The sequence below is a fragment of the Saccharomyces paradoxus genome, chromosome IV, assembly GCF_002079055.1.
Source record: "Saccharomyces paradoxus chromosome IV, complete sequence".
Taxonomy (NCBI): Eukaryota; Fungi; Ascomycota; class Saccharomycetes; order Saccharomycetales; family Saccharomycetaceae; genus Saccharomyces; species Saccharomyces paradoxus.
The window spans coordinates 800132-813263 of record NC_047490.1 but is presented as its reverse complement, the minus strand read 5'-3'; the positions used below and the strand labels follow the sequence as shown (position 1 = coordinate 813263).

The following is a 13132-nucleotide window of genomic DNA, read 5'->3' as shown; positions in this document are numbered from 1 at the left end:
AAAAAGTTATAGATCTTGTCACATTTAGCAAGAAAATGGAAAATGGATCGGCGATCCAAGTAACGCATTTTCTTTTTCTCTAATCGACAAGTTCAAGTAAATATTTCTATTGATCATATATCTCTCGAGCGTATATATTAATAATGAAATCATTTCAAAAATCTTATGAATTCGATTATCCATGGGAGAAAGTCACCACGGCAAACTGGATGAAATATCCAAACAAGATCTCTACACACGTTATCGCCGTCGATGTGCTTCGCCGGGAACTCAAAGAACATGGCAACGTACTTCTTTCAGAACGACTGATAACCATACGTCAAAACACGCCTCGCTGGATGTCCATTTTAGTGGGGAACACCAATTTAGCATACGTGAGAGAGGTTTCCACGGTTGATCGAAGGGACAGATCTCTAATTATGAGGAGCTGTAATATGACCTTTCCGCATATATTGAAGTGCTATGAAACTGTATGTTATGTTCCTCATCCGAAAAATCCATCGAACGTGACTCTTTTCAAGCAAGATGCAAAGTTTATGTCCGGTGTTCCGACAAAAACCTTTAGTGAGAGAGTGGAAAACTGGGGCGTTAAACGTTTTAGTGACAATGCAATGAAGGGCAAAGTCGGGTTTGATAGCATTCTAGCAATGTTCAATGATATCTGGAAAAATGGTAACGAATAAAAAATATTCTTTTTCTCGAGGATTTTGTAGCCTCTTCGCATAATACCACACTCAGAAACTCAGAAACAAGTAAAATAGATTAATTCTCTGAAATAGCTTTTATAGTGTGTTTTTTTTCTCTACATAACTCGTGTCATCTTGATATAAATAAAATAATTTCTGTCATTTTTTTCCTATTTTTTTTTTCAATTTCTAGAATTTTTTTTCCTCTAGCGATGAGATGAAAAATTTCCAAAAAAGATGTAGTACGTATATTCGATGAAAAATTTCAGAGTGCTAGTGCCCTATTGAAGAACTCAGTACTTATAATTGAAGTTTTGAAATCTTCATTCTTTTGTCTTATTCAAATTGCGCTAGGGTTTTGTTAGGGAAACGTATAAATAATGAACACAAATCAGTCTAATTCGAATGCAGATTTATCCGATGATGCTAATATAGAACATACGTTGCACCGGCTGCTCACTCAGGCGAATAATCATTTTGATGATACAGTAAAGATTGACGGGCAGAGTTTAGATTTGGGAAAAGATCTCGAACAAGTTATGATGGATAACCTAGAATGTACGGATATTTTTGATTCTGACATCAGTTCCCAAAAACATCTGACATTGGAATCTCTATTTCACGATGAACACAACACCAATTCAAGCACGCTTTTAGATATGCAGAAAAGTGCTAATGATAGCCTGGTTGGTATTGATCTCGATAGGTATAATCATAAAAAGAATAATACTGACAAGGCGTCATTACATGAAAGTACAAACCAAAATAGCGTACATAGGACCGATAAAGAACTAAAGAATTATAAGATAGATAAACCTACTATCAAAAAAAAGAAATCTCTCTTGAAAACCACAAACGAACCCATGTTATCACCTGCATCCCTATCACCTTCATCTTCTTTGGCTTCATCGGATACTAATGAATCCCACTTGAAAATAGAGTCCATGATTACTGATATAACATCCAAAATAGATTCTGCGAGACAAGATATTGTATCTGCAACAAAGCCTGCTAAGTTTACAAATGAGTTTACAATAAGTCAGATTTCGGAAATGAAAGCAAGAATAATTAATACTCATAAACTATTGCTCAATTTCAATTTTATTAAAGAAGGTTACGCAAGGTCTTGTATTCAATTGAAAAAAACTATGGATTCCTTAAAGGATAGTGAAATTCACAGAGCACATTTATTGGTTGAGAATGATGACTTGAAGCAACAAATCCTTGAACTTACTCAAAAACTCAATGAAAAACCATCCAAAGGAAGTTAAATTGAGAGTGAGTACTGCTAAGTTTATCTGCATTTATTGGCTTGTTGTCTTTATTACAAAGATGGTCCAATTGTATATACAATATACATTACTTTTTCAGTCATTGTTATTCGTACTTAGTTTTTATTATTTGAAGGATTACAGTCGCATTTTTGAGTTTCATGTTTAAATACCACTATACGCATATTTTGTATTTAACTTTTTACATATCCTACAAAACCTTTTAGCAAAATTCCAAAGATCTGTTCAGGATACCGATTTAGTTTAAAACAGGAGGAGCGTCTTTCACTCATGCATACAACAAAAAAGAGTCATCGTGTTATTTGCAGTAAGAAGGCATGGCCATCTGGTTAAATATCTAAATCACTACCGCTTCCACTTCCACTATCATTAGTGGAAGCAAATTGTCCCACGTTCCTAGATGAATGCTTCCTTATTTCGAATGTGTCTTCTATAACACCTGAATGAGCTAAAGATTGCTCTAGTCTCCTAATATCAAACCCGTTGGGATCGTTTCCCAATTTACTAAACCCAACGTAGCGAACTTTTTCTAGACCATTCCTGTATCCAACTACAAACGGCAGTACTTTGATGTTCAGTTTATTGACCAGAAAGGGACATGTTTGGACGTTTACTTTAATAAATCTGGTGGTTAGATACCTTCTTGCCAAGTTTTTCAGTTTTTCATTCATGTACTGGCACTTACCGAATGTTTCCAATTCAAAATGTATGACCACCATATCAGTCTTTGTACATATTTGAATAGCGTCGGTTTCCTTATCAACGCATTGCAATTTACCGTATCCGTCATCCTCCACATTTTTCTTGACCTGTTTTAAATGATCAGATATTTGTTGTAGCCTCTCAGATCTGTAAGTGCTCAAAAATTCATGGTCTTCGTCCAATTCTTTATCCAGTTCATTCAGTAGCTCATCTAAATTTTCTTCGTCACTACTTTTGTCATGGCAATCGACAGTTGTATGTGTGCCATTTTCAGCATTTGAAAGAACACTTGCGTAGTATCCGTCCAGTTTATCTTCCATATTAATTTGATCTTGATATATGTATGGTTTTATAAAAAGAGTAGAGAATTTTTATTGACTTTCTGAGTTACGTTCTACTTTCGTGTTTTTTTGAACTCCAGAAATTTATTCAGTTTAATCATTATACTGTAATTGTATGAAGAAAAAGTGAAAACGAAAAGTCAAAAGAAAAGCTTCAGCATGGGCTGTTAAGTTCACGCTGAGCATAGTAAAGCCACACCTGGTACAGTTTATATTTTTTGTTTATTGTCTGTATATAAAGTATGTGCGCATATTTTGAATTGCCTGACGTTTTCTTTCAAAAATTTTGATTCTGGAAGAGTATAACGGTGAGTATTGTCTAGACTACAGTATAAAAATAAATAAAAATGGACATCACGGAAATCGTTAGCATAGTTGCATTAGCTAGAAATTGTTTGACCGAACGCGTATCATTTACAGCGTATTTAGTGTGTGTCAATGATTTTCTTGATTTTGATTTAGAAACACTTGTAGGTAACGGCAAGTCCGAGGCGACATTATCAGGTCGTGAAAATACTCTGTTCATTGTGATTGCCACATGATTATTGAAAGATTTTGGGAAAAAATGCATGTATAGGATAAATATAGCAGAGAATAATAATCCCCATAGGTACATTTTGATAGCCTTGAAGGGATCTGGCATGTAACATAACTCTGTTTGGTAAGTTTTTGATTCATACTCTTCGCCGGCATTCACTGTTTTCAAATCTGAAGGATTATATAAGGAGAGTAATTGGATAGCTGGCCTATTGATTCCCATATTCATTGCACATGACTTTACTGTAATTTCTTGAGCAGTTTTGGCTTCTCCCTGAGATGGATATGAGTGCAATATGTGACAATGGTCATGGTCATCTCCAGAAAATAAAATTTCTGGTTGAGTTTTCGTTAAAATTTCTTGAGATAACTCTTCGTCAATAACGGTCTGATATTGAAGCCCTTTCTGAATAGGAAAAGGTTTTTTGGATTCACGAAGTTTACCACACGTTTGTTGTTCTGGATTTCTCCATAAGGGAACGTGAGTTAGAAGAATCCTGGGATGTGGGTGTGAGTCCATTGCAAAATTGTTCAAAAACTCCATAGGAACCCTTGAAACATTTGGATTTTTTTTATCCGAAAGCGAAATTGTATCTAAAAGTACAAAGGTGTGATTTCCGGCTTCTAAGGAAGAGGAAGTTTCTCCAAAGTAGCTAGAAAACCTTTCTAAACTGGATTCAATGACTTCGTCTCCAAATCCAATATCGTGATTACCTGGCAAAGACATAACTGTTCTTCTTAGTGGCTTTTTGGGGAATATTTCGTTGAATCTCGTGTACTCTTTAATCCATTGCTTGTCATCCCAGTTTCTCCCTCCATCAAATAAATCTCCCAGGAAGAAATTGCTATCAGGATCCAGGTAATATTGAACATATTTCCAATTTCTCCTGTGGTAATGGTCAACAATTACCCTTGTGAAGTAATTAACTACTTGAGGTCTTCCAGGATATGAATATTCGTCCATTATTTGTGGGTCGGCAAATAAACCCACCCTATGACTTTCAGCGCCTTTAGGCCAATTTTCCCAAGTTGACCATTGGCATTTCTTCATTGCTCTCTTCACAACCACCGATTCATAATAGTATATTAATCCCAACCACAAGATCCATATAATAGATATGTATCTCCAATAGATTCTTAACTTCTTGCTCTTGCTCTTGCTTTTCGATTTCTTTTTCGAACGTGATTTATAATGGGCCTTATCGTCGCTCTTCTTGCTGTGTTTAGACAAAACACTCTTTGACCTATTACGATATACCATGTTTCCTAGAGCTTACTATCTAATGTATTCAACGAATTATAAAAGCGATATTGTTTTCCCTTTCTTTCTGGTTATTGTTTTTGTTTCCATAATAGTTCGTTCTGCATTTTGAAAATAAGATAATCTACTGCGCGAGATGGATTCAGTGACTCCAAAATAAAAGTAGCAAGGTCTTAATAAAAGGCACATACGATTAAAAAGGAAATTAATACCTTTTCCCACTTTGAAGCATATGGGAGTCCATTAATAGCTAGGATTCAATCAATGGAAGGAGCAAACAATAATTCTAAAAGATCGCTGAGATCAGAGGTTAAAAATGAGCATGGAGAATTTGATAAATTCGATTTTGATACAGAAGAATACGAAGTCAACCCTAAAAGAAAGTTAAGATTAGTTAGCAGGATAAACCCAAACGCCGGGCATTTGAGGAAAGCTAGGTCTTGCTTTCTTACTCCAGCCAAAATTGTAGGTGAGCACGTTGACAAAACGTGTTGTCAGAAACGTGTAACGAAATTGCCATTTATGAGCAACGTCGATGATGAGGTCAAAAAAAAGAGAGAGACGATTACGAAGATGACACTAGAGATTGAACATCATGAATTAAGTCAGCGTATTAGGAAACTGACTGATGATTTGCTTCCTGATATCGCGTATCAGCCTTACCACAAGAAAATGCTGAAACAAGAAAATAGAATGATTCAGTCGGACATCGTAAATGGTGAAAATGAAGCAGAAAGGCTTTCATTAATCTCGGATAGACTGGATATGTTGAATTGGGAAATAACATTACAAAAGGTTACTAAAATAAATGACCCCACTGACGAGAATGAAATGGAGACTAAACGTTATCAAACTAAAGAGCTGATCGATTCAATGCTACATAAATTTGAATCAACGAAAAAGAAGAGCCACAATTTAGCTAGAAGGCCAGCCTCGAGTGATTCATTGTTAAAACTGGTTAGTGGCAAAGATTGGCCCAAAATATATTCTCGAATCGACCGAACTTTTATCCCAGATTACGCAAGCTCCTCTGACGAAGAGGAAGAAACAATAACTGTCGAGGAAATAAGGAAGAGACGGCTAAAGAAAAGAGAACAGCAATGTGGTGGCTCGATTATAATATTGCTAAGCGACCATCGATCACAAAAGGGAATGACACGGTTTGCTATCGTAGCTGAACCGCTGCGAAAACCATATTTAATTAAAACCTCGACTGAAGAGAGGAATTCATGGAAAAACAAAGTTCCCTCAAATCCAAAAAAATTTAAGAAAGCTCCTCGAATATCAACGCAAGTTGCTGTGAAAAGAAGAAAGGAAGTCATCCCTTTAACGATGGAGGTAGAACCAGAAGTCATTCGAGATATAAGACGAGATACACAAAAGTCTGTAAAATCAAATACTAAAGTAGAGGAAATAGTTGTGACAGATACTGTCAAATCGGAAGACATGAGCGATTTTAGATATAACTCTGCATCTATAAGGTCGACACTTCCAGAAGCGGCTCTTTTAGATTCAATTTCATCTTGTACTGCATCTGAGACTTCACCAAACTCTTCGGAAAATGTAGTGACTATGGGTAGCAATATAGATCCAAGCTTAGGAGTAGTGTCCTCGCCTGGTGAAAAGAACTTTGTAACAACACACAATGGAGTTACAACTAATTCGGATATTAACATTCTGCCTGTCCGCAAGAGAAAAAAGGCTTAATATGAACTAATCATATTTAATGGTGTGAATGAACTTCAATATTGCATTGGCTGTTTCTCATAGTTTCCGTGAAGAAATCAGAGTGTAAAATGCGAAAATATATTAGTTATATGTATATTTTAAGTGCGATATATTTACGTATCTTTCACGTGTTTTTTGAAATATGTAATAAGTTTATCGTTTGATGAATACTGCTCAATATTTTCTAACTGTGCAGAAAACTTATTGATATCCAGCTTCTTTGCAGGAAGTTGTTTATTCTTCAATTCCGATTCTTCTACCATATCTAATAGAAGCACATCATTTTTTAACCCGTACACGTGCAGTAAATAACTACCCAAGTCCTGTAAACATAACTGTATTAAAATCATCCCATTGAGCTTCTCTTCTGATTCGGATAATGATGAAGGATTATCACCTATTTCGTCCATGATAATCTCTTTTAGTCTGTCTGTTGTCAAATCAATGGTTTTGAGTAGGGATACCAAGTCGTACTGAGAAACAAATGTAATATTCGAAATGTTAGCACAAAGAACGAAAATTGACTTTTGAACACTAGTAGTTGTTGATGTTAAGTCCGTAACTTCATCAAAATAGGATTGCATGATTCTCTTCACAACTTTGAAGAACTTCGGAGCATTTTTTTTTCCAGTTCCACATAATTTTTCAAGTAAAGACAAAAAATAATCATGCTTGTAATAATGCCTGACATCTGTGTGAATAGAGTAATGTATTGCTTTGGTAACTCCTCGTGATAAACTACTAAACACTAGCGTTTCGTATTTTTCAAAAAGATCTTCTAAAATCTCATAAGCGACATGGCGAATATATTGGCTGTTAGAGGCAATCAAAGCAATGACAGTTGGGATAGAATGAGAGGGATTTGTGTAACCAAATTTCAAAATTAACTTCAACAACCTGATAGCTACGAGAGAATTCTTTAGATCACGAAGAAGACATAGCTGGAGAATATTGTTTAAGAATCTAGTAGCTAACGCTGAACATACACCATCATTTGCAAACTCTGCCTTTTTCGTTTTCAATAATTTCTTTTTCAGAATGGAATTGGAAGACAAAGTGCTATTAACGCCGGTATTTCTCACTGATTTCCTTTCTTCCAATAAAAAAAGATCAAATAAACTTTCTAAAATCACTAGTTTGATATCTAACTGATCGCCTTGAAATTCCTTGTCCAGCAAATGTAGGACGTGTCTCGAATTAAATAGTTTAGGATGATTTCCACATAACTTAGTGAGGTTTTTCACGGCAACTCTTCTTATTACGTGGGTAATTTTGCCTTTCGATAGAACAAGTAAGCACTTGGTAACATGTTCATACAGAGTTTCATCTTCTTGTAAAAATGCAATTTTTTCATTCGAGAGTTTAGGAAAGCAGAATCTAGCAAAACCAGTGGATAAATATATTAGCCTTTGCAATTTTCCGTCAATTACAATGGCAGCTTCCTCTTTATTCGCTTTATTTATGTAAGGATGTAGATGGGAAAGACAGGATGAACATGCTTTAGCTACTCTAGTGGTATCATGACGATGAGTGGCGACAGACCAGATAAGAGGCATAGCTTCATCTATCTCTCTTACGTTCATCTTTGGCAGTCTGCTCAAAAGGGTCGTCTCTAAATCATACAAAAATTTTGGTTTGAAGTTAGCCAATTTTTCAAAAGTGCTTCTAAACACTTGCAAGATATAATAGTGAAAGTCAGATTTTTCATCCGATACCATATAAGGATATAAGGCTGTGATGTGGTCTTTAGTTAAAAATGACACCGTAGAATCAGCGAATTTCGCCAAAAGATTCAAAAAGTTTTGTTTATCAATAATCGAATTCTTTTCATTTGTATCTTCTGAGTTGAGCTCAACAATTTTTTGTACCAGAAAGTCGGTAAGAGTTGCTAGAACGTGTGTGATTTTTTCGTATGTTTCTTTTGAATGCGCTTCTCTATTTAAGAGATAAAAGTTGAGAAATAAATCAAAAAGTTGCGAGCATTTCTCATTCATTATAGCAACACGAGATATTACTATCAGGACCGAGGAAGAAATTTCCTTCAACTTTTCAGGCTGATCCAATAATTCATGTACCTTTAATATCCATCTGTTTAATAAAATCTGTTTAGCCATATCAATTATATTGTCCTCCTCGTCTTCGACTTTCATGAGAATTCTTGCTATCACATATACCTTCGTAACGACATCGTTCGTCTCGTCATACATTTTTTCATTAATTTTTAACACATGTTTCCTTACCATTATGCTATCGTCGTTATAGTTGTTGTTAATTTGTTGGTAAAATTCAAAATATGACGAATTAATGCTAACCAAATCTAAGATGGCATCCTTAACAGACGCAGATGAGTCATTTAAACGTTGATGAATAGTTTCTTTAACCATCGGGTTTGAAAGTATGACTTTATCTTTTGAAGCCAACATCGATAAGCACTTAATAGCAGTGGATCTCAGTTTAATTTTGTCCTTGGCTAAAAGGGATAATATCAACTTCAAGTACGGATCGTAAAGATTCAGAAGTTCAAAGACGTGCAAAATAGAAAAATAATCCAATTTAATCGTACTAAAATCAGTTTCTTTGGTTTTTAATGGAGGTCCAAATCCGCCTCCTAGTATCTGCTCCAATATATTTTTCAATTCATCGTTGACAGCTACAGTTTGCTCCTTGGCATCCTTTGTATACTCTTCTAATCTTAAGACCGTACCGAGCCTTAAGTTCCAAAGGAACCTTGTTGCAGAACGGCGACATTTTGTCGTTTCATTATATGCGATGCAATCTCCAAATAATTTAAAAAAATGCGGCAAATTTTCAGGGTAGTTGATCATTTTAATTAAGTTGTTATCTTCATGGTCTCTTGTTGAACATCTGATATCAAAAATTGTAGAGCCAATATTCCCAATAAGTTGTAGACATATTGTTTCGATGTTTGCGGAGAGCTGCACTGATGGGCTAAATACCCTCAAGAGCTTCGTTAGCAAAGAGCTTAGTATTTTTTCAGCTACAGGCCACTGAGGTGAAGGAATCAGCAATAATAGATCTTGGACAAAGTTGTCGATCACATACCGTAAAGAGGATGAATTCTTGAAAAACCTCTCCAGTATAGTGTCATTTATATGCTCAACAACGTTAAAAAGAAAGTCTTCTTGTTTTTTGTACTCGTTCTTTAATTGTTCAATATTTTCTGGTACCAATTCCTTCATCTGACTACAAAAGGTGTAACAATTAATGTTTTCTAACATCGACATTAAAGTAAAGGTAAAATCAGTGATGTAAATGTTCTCCTTACTAACTTTTCTTAGCTTTTTTTGTACTCTTTTTGTAGGCAGCTTTTCGACGTGGGATATTAGCTCTTCTATAATAAACCCTCTCTGCTGGTCAAAGCTACTGAATAATGAAACCAAAATATCGGAACTGATTCTCTTCACATCATCCCAAAAACTTTGGAATTGAATATTTGCAGTTGTTTCAATGTCACTATTCATCAGTAAGTCACTAAAAATATACACAAGCCTTGTCGTGACATTGTCATCCAGAAATGGGCCATTACTTATGTATTTCGGTAGCAAGTCTAGGGCCTCCTGAAAAGTGTCAAATTCTATTTTCAAAGAATTATATTCAACTGTTAATGTTCTTAGAGATTCTATTAAGTCGCTTAGAAAATTCAGCGGTTCCATGATGTATGATTCTCGATGTAGGCTGCTATCATTCTTGCCCAGTAAGAAAATATTGAATAGTATAACCGTTGATAGTAAAGCAATATATCGTAATGTAGAATCATCTAAGCCCGTCTTTAAGGAGCTTTTACTGAAATTTATGTTACAAACCATTACATCAAGCAGTCTTAAAAGCCATATGATTTCAATTGAGTCCCATAGTTGTGGATTATCGGTGATATTTTTAATTGTCATCTGTAGCTTGATTAAGCAATTTGTAGTTAAAACGAATTTTTTATTTGGCAGCTGGAGCCAATACTCGATATTTTCAATTTCAGCAGAGTTTTGGTCAAACCCTACAATATCTAAAATCTTTCTTAGATCATTCAAATATTGTTTTGCTATATTCGCCTGTGTCATTGTTATACCTGTTGATATTTTGGTTTTCTTGTTTGGAGAGTCGTCATTAAAACTCAAGTTACCAGCATTCGAAGTTATATTTTCAAGCTTATGCTTTTGCTGCAGTCCGCCTACTATCTCACTTTTTTTCTCGATATTAATAGAATCAACTAACCCTTTATGGGCTGACAGAACACTCTGCGCTAGCGGTGATAGTCCCTCCAAAAAGTTTGTTGGAACATAATCCACAGAATTGGTTGCTAATGTGAAGTTATCAGGTCTCCTGAAAACAAGCCTGTCTTGTTCGGCCTCATTCTTTATGGAAGGAGTAGTAGTGTTAGTTGTACTAAAAACGTTTATATTTACTTTTCTGCCATCATCAGCGCTGGTAAAAACCGTTCTGTCAAAAGGTAAAGAAACCCGCATTGGGGCGTTCACTAACGCGGCCAGTCCATCTTTGGGAACCAGGTAGCTCAAAGGCTGGTCCTCTAGAGCCTCTATTACTCTTCTGGGAATGTTCGTGTCTTCTCCTGGGTACGACATCGCTAGCCGCCAGTTCTCTCGAAAAAAGCGTAGTTATAAGGACAATAATTTCACTACAAATGGAAAGCCTGAGTACACTAAAAGCAAACCAAAATATAAAAACTCTGATAGATGAGGAGCACTTGGATGTGAGTTATGATTACCGAACTCTAAACCTGAGCTAGAAAAAACTTAGATTATTAAACTGCATAGTTCTTTTTCAGCTACCGTTTTTTCTTTCTAAGCGAGGTGGCGGCGGATTCGCGTTTAATCATAAAAGCTATACCATTTTTACCCATCCGGGCAAAAAGTCATAGATGTTTGTGTATTTAGCAATGAATGGTGTTGACTAGTCGATGACTAGGTCATAAAAGCTTTTGGTAATAATACTGTTCTTGCTTCTCAAGGCCTTACTCCCGTAGTGTAAAAAATTGGTAATCAATGCCTAAAAAGAATGCTGTTTTGGTAACACCAAGGATTTGTCAATAATATTACATATCACGAAGACAAAGTCTACGGTAACTGAGCAATAACACAGTCAATAATTCTATAAAGCAGTAATTTATTACAATCTTTATTCTTCGATATGCAAATAATAAGATCCGCTATGTCAGACCTCTCGATGGCAAGGATTCGGCCAAGTTTATAAGTCATACACACATCCCATAAATTGGAGATACATTCTTCCCTGAACTCTAGCAAAGCATCACCCTTTGGTACTACTTTTGGTGGTCCCATCATATTGTCGTTGGGGAACAAGGAATGTCGTAATGATGAAAATAAGTTGCCAATTGACACAGGACTGGTAATTCTAGCGTGAACAATATTATCAAATATGCTATACATGACCCTATTCAGGGCGTTCGATTTAGAGATCCAATGCTGAAGTGTCCTGCATATTGAGAATAAAAATGGCTTTCTCATGGATAGCTTGAAAAAATTATCAGTGAAAAAAGTAAAAGCATACCTTTTTAAAAATGCTGTTTCTGGAATATCGGTAGTATTCAAGTTTGGTGATTTTGTTGAAGCTGAATAGGATACAAATCTGGCCATTCGCGATAGTTTTTGCATTACGTTAGAAGCAAACCACCAGGGACCGCATTTATGTTTTACATGAGAACCCTTTATTCTGAAATTTCCTGCTGAGTTGAGCTTTATCCTTATGCAAATTTTATTCAAGCCCTCCAAAAGATAATATGGTTCCATTATTGAATCCAATAGATGCCCGAAAACAAGTTCATTCAAAAAGCTATCCAAAAAGCTTCTCTGTAATAGAGACTTTGTATTCAACTTATTCTTTATGATTTCAGTGAATAGCATGGGATATCGTTTAGGATCATATAAAGTTAACTTACAGTACTGCTCATAAACTAAATCACTACTCTGAGAAGAGTCGTCCAACGCTTTAAGGTGAGTCGAAAGCAAACAGGGGATGTAATCGAGTAAGAGGGCATGATAATTGATTTTGGAACTCTTCATATATGTTATTAAATCCTGAACTAAGTTATATAGTTCGGTTAAGAATTTGGAGTCATCAGTGGGTATTTTGGCACCATACCAAGACTTAACAAAATTTTGGAAAATTAAGGCAACGAAGGCATTTATTTGCAGGTCCGGCAAACCTTCTACGCTTCTAATTTTCTGATGTAATGAACTTGGGTATATGGAACAACATAAATCCCTGAGATACTCAATCGAATCTTTCTCAAATTCACTCTCGAACGAAGTATCATTGCTGGAATTTTTCGTATGATCGCAATCTTTCTCCCAGACATCTCCATTCGATTTAGAATTTAACCGTGTATGCCCTTTTTTCGATAATAAGCCCTTATATTGTTTTGAGGCATTTGGTCTTCGGTACTTGGTAATTAAACTGGAATTGGTATTATATAAAATGGTAGGCATCTACACATATAAAAATAAAGCCTTGTAGTATATGTAGACTTCCCTGCTTCTTACCGCGTTTGCCTTCTCTTATATTATGGTTATCTTGCCCTTGGTTTGTTGTATC

General features: G+C 35.5%; 7 protein-coding genes across 7 annotated transcripts; 3 read left to right on the top strand and 4 right to left on the bottom strand.

The window, feature by feature from the left end:
* Positions 1–143: 143 nt before the first annotated feature.
* UPS3 (Ups3p) lies at positions 144–683 on the top strand (the record flags this gene model as incomplete). Its single annotated transcript, XM_033909534.1, has 1 exon — positions 144–683. One exon carries the CDS (start codon positions 144–146, stop codon positions 681–683), a length of 540 nt encoding a protein of 179 aa, XP_033765425.1.
* Positions 684–1066: 383 nt separating this feature from the next.
* Positions 1067–1957, top strand: ATC1 (Atc1p; the record flags this gene model as incomplete). Its single annotated transcript, XM_033909533.1, has 1 exon — positions 1067–1957. The coding sequence occupies one exon, from the start codon at positions 1067–1069 to the stop codon at positions 1955–1957; it is 891 nt and encodes a 296-aa protein (XP_033765424.1).
* A 350-nt stretch (positions 1958–2307) lies between these two features.
* PLP1 (Plp1p) lies at positions 2308–3000 on the bottom strand (the record flags this gene model as incomplete). Its single annotated transcript, XM_033909532.1, has 1 exon — positions 2308–3000. The coding sequence occupies one exon, from the start codon at positions 2998–3000 to the stop codon at positions 2308–2310; it is 693 nt and encodes a 230-aa protein (XP_033765423.1).
* Positions 3001–3340: 340 nt separating this feature from the next.
* Positions 3341–4819, bottom strand: CDC1 (putative lipid phosphatase CDC1; the record flags this gene model as incomplete). The annotated part of the gene is made up of 1 exon (XM_033909531.1): positions 3341–4819. The coding sequence occupies one exon, from the start codon at positions 4817–4819 to the stop codon at positions 3341–3343; it is 1479 nt and encodes a 492-aa protein (XP_033765422.1).
* A 264-nt stretch (positions 4820–5083) lies between these two features.
* SAS4 (Sas4p) lies at positions 5084–6526 on the top strand (the record flags this gene model as incomplete). Its single annotated transcript, XM_033909530.1, has 1 exon — positions 5084–6526. One exon carries the CDS (start codon positions 5084–5086, stop codon positions 6524–6526), a length of 1443 nt encoding a protein of 480 aa, XP_033765421.1.
* Positions 6527–6660: 134 nt separating this feature from the next.
* Positions 6661–11142, bottom strand: SCC2 (cohesin-loading factor complex subunit SCC2; the record flags this gene model as incomplete). The annotated part of the gene is made up of 1 exon (XM_033909529.1): positions 6661–11142. One exon carries the CDS (start codon positions 11140–11142, stop codon positions 6661–6663), a length of 4482 nt encoding a protein of 1493 aa, XP_033765420.1.
* A 492-nt stretch (positions 11143–11634) lies between these two features.
* NVJ3 (Nvj3p) lies at positions 11635–13026 on the bottom strand (the record flags this gene model as incomplete). The annotated part of the gene is made up of 1 exon (XM_033909528.1): positions 11635–13026. The coding sequence occupies one exon, from the start codon at positions 13024–13026 to the stop codon at positions 11635–11637; it is 1392 nt and encodes a 463-aa protein (XP_033765419.1).
* Between the last annotated feature and the right edge of the window lie 106 nt (positions 13027–13132).